Source organism: Cyprinodon variegatus, unplaced genomic scaffold, assembly GCF_000732505.1.
Source record: "Cyprinodon variegatus isolate N-32 unplaced genomic scaffold, C_variegatus-1.0 Scaffold225, whole genome shotgun sequence".
In the NCBI taxonomy this organism is placed as follows: Eukaryota; Metazoa; Chordata; class Actinopteri; order Cyprinodontiformes; family Cyprinodontidae; genus Cyprinodon; species Cyprinodon variegatus.
This window is the reverse complement of record NW_015150678.1, coordinates 472,917-473,807: the sequence shown is the minus strand read 5'-3', so window position 1 is coordinate 473,807 and position 891 is coordinate 472,917. Positions and strand designations below refer to the sequence as shown.

Genomic DNA, 891 nt, shown 5'->3' with positions numbered 1-891 from the left:
CATGTACCACATGCAAAGCAATTTTCCAAAACTGAAACTGGTAAATCACTTACAAACAAACACAAAAATTTCTACGGCCATCATGGCCATAATGAGGCATTGGTACCATGACAACAGATTGAGAGGTATTTGGACTCTTTGTAGTATTTGCAATCTTTGTAGATCACCTGCAACACACCCAATTCCTAAAATTTTGTTCCTGTAATTTGAAATCTTTCAAGAAAAGGGCATAAATGCCTTTTATTCTGAAATGCTAGTTAGTAGTAAAATGATCGAATAGTGTATTCAATGTTTTTGCTTCAGACATATGTAATTTCTTAAGAGTTTTGACACATTATTGAGAGGCAGGAGCTCACAGCGAACACTGTGCAGGCAGTAAACTAACCTGTTACATACTTCGTAGTGATAGGATGACAGCATGCTGGTGGGGGAGGGTGGGGAGCTCCTCGTTTCACATGGATGAGCTCCAGCAAGGACCAAGTTGTTGTTGTTGTTGTTGTTTTCCCGGAGATGTCAGGCATTCAAACTGGAGAGACTGAAACAGCAGGGAGTGTTATAAAAATGTTACAGCAGCAGAAAAGAAAACGAAATTCACAGGACAAGTCCTGTCATGTACCCACATGTTTTGAATTGTGTGGGTGATACTCAAACCACATTATAGATGACATTAGATGTTCTGAGATTATGTTAAGTACAATTTTAAACGCATAAAGAAAAGGTTACAAAACTTATATTTGAAGTAGCCATGCATACCATGGAAAAATAAAGACTAACACAATCTCCAGGTGAATAACCAATGGTTGCTGTTAAAGAGAGCAAAGTTTTGCGATAGGTGGAACAAAGTTTGGGCAGGCTGATGGTAAAAAGGTCCCCTTATGTTATGCTGCTATA

General features: G+C 38.5%; 1 protein-coding gene across 2 annotated transcripts in view; it reads right to left on the bottom strand.

Annotated features, from left to right (window-relative positions):
- Positions 1–649, bottom strand: part of b3gnt2 (UDP-GlcNAc:betaGal beta-1,3-N-acetylglucosaminyltransferase 2) — a 4,508-nt gene extending 3,859 nt beyond the window's left edge. Inside the window, exon 1 of one of the 2 annotated variants that reach the window (XM_015380948.1) lies at positions 397–649. In XM_015380948.1, the coding sequence (XP_015236434.1) occupies positions 397–420 (24 nt within the window). In that variant the 5' untranslated portion in view covers positions 421–649. Of the gene's footprint in view, positions 1–385 lie in introns of both variants that reach the window. The other variant, XM_015380949.1, reaches the window with a different exon arrangement.
- Positions 650–891: the final 242 nt, after the last annotated feature.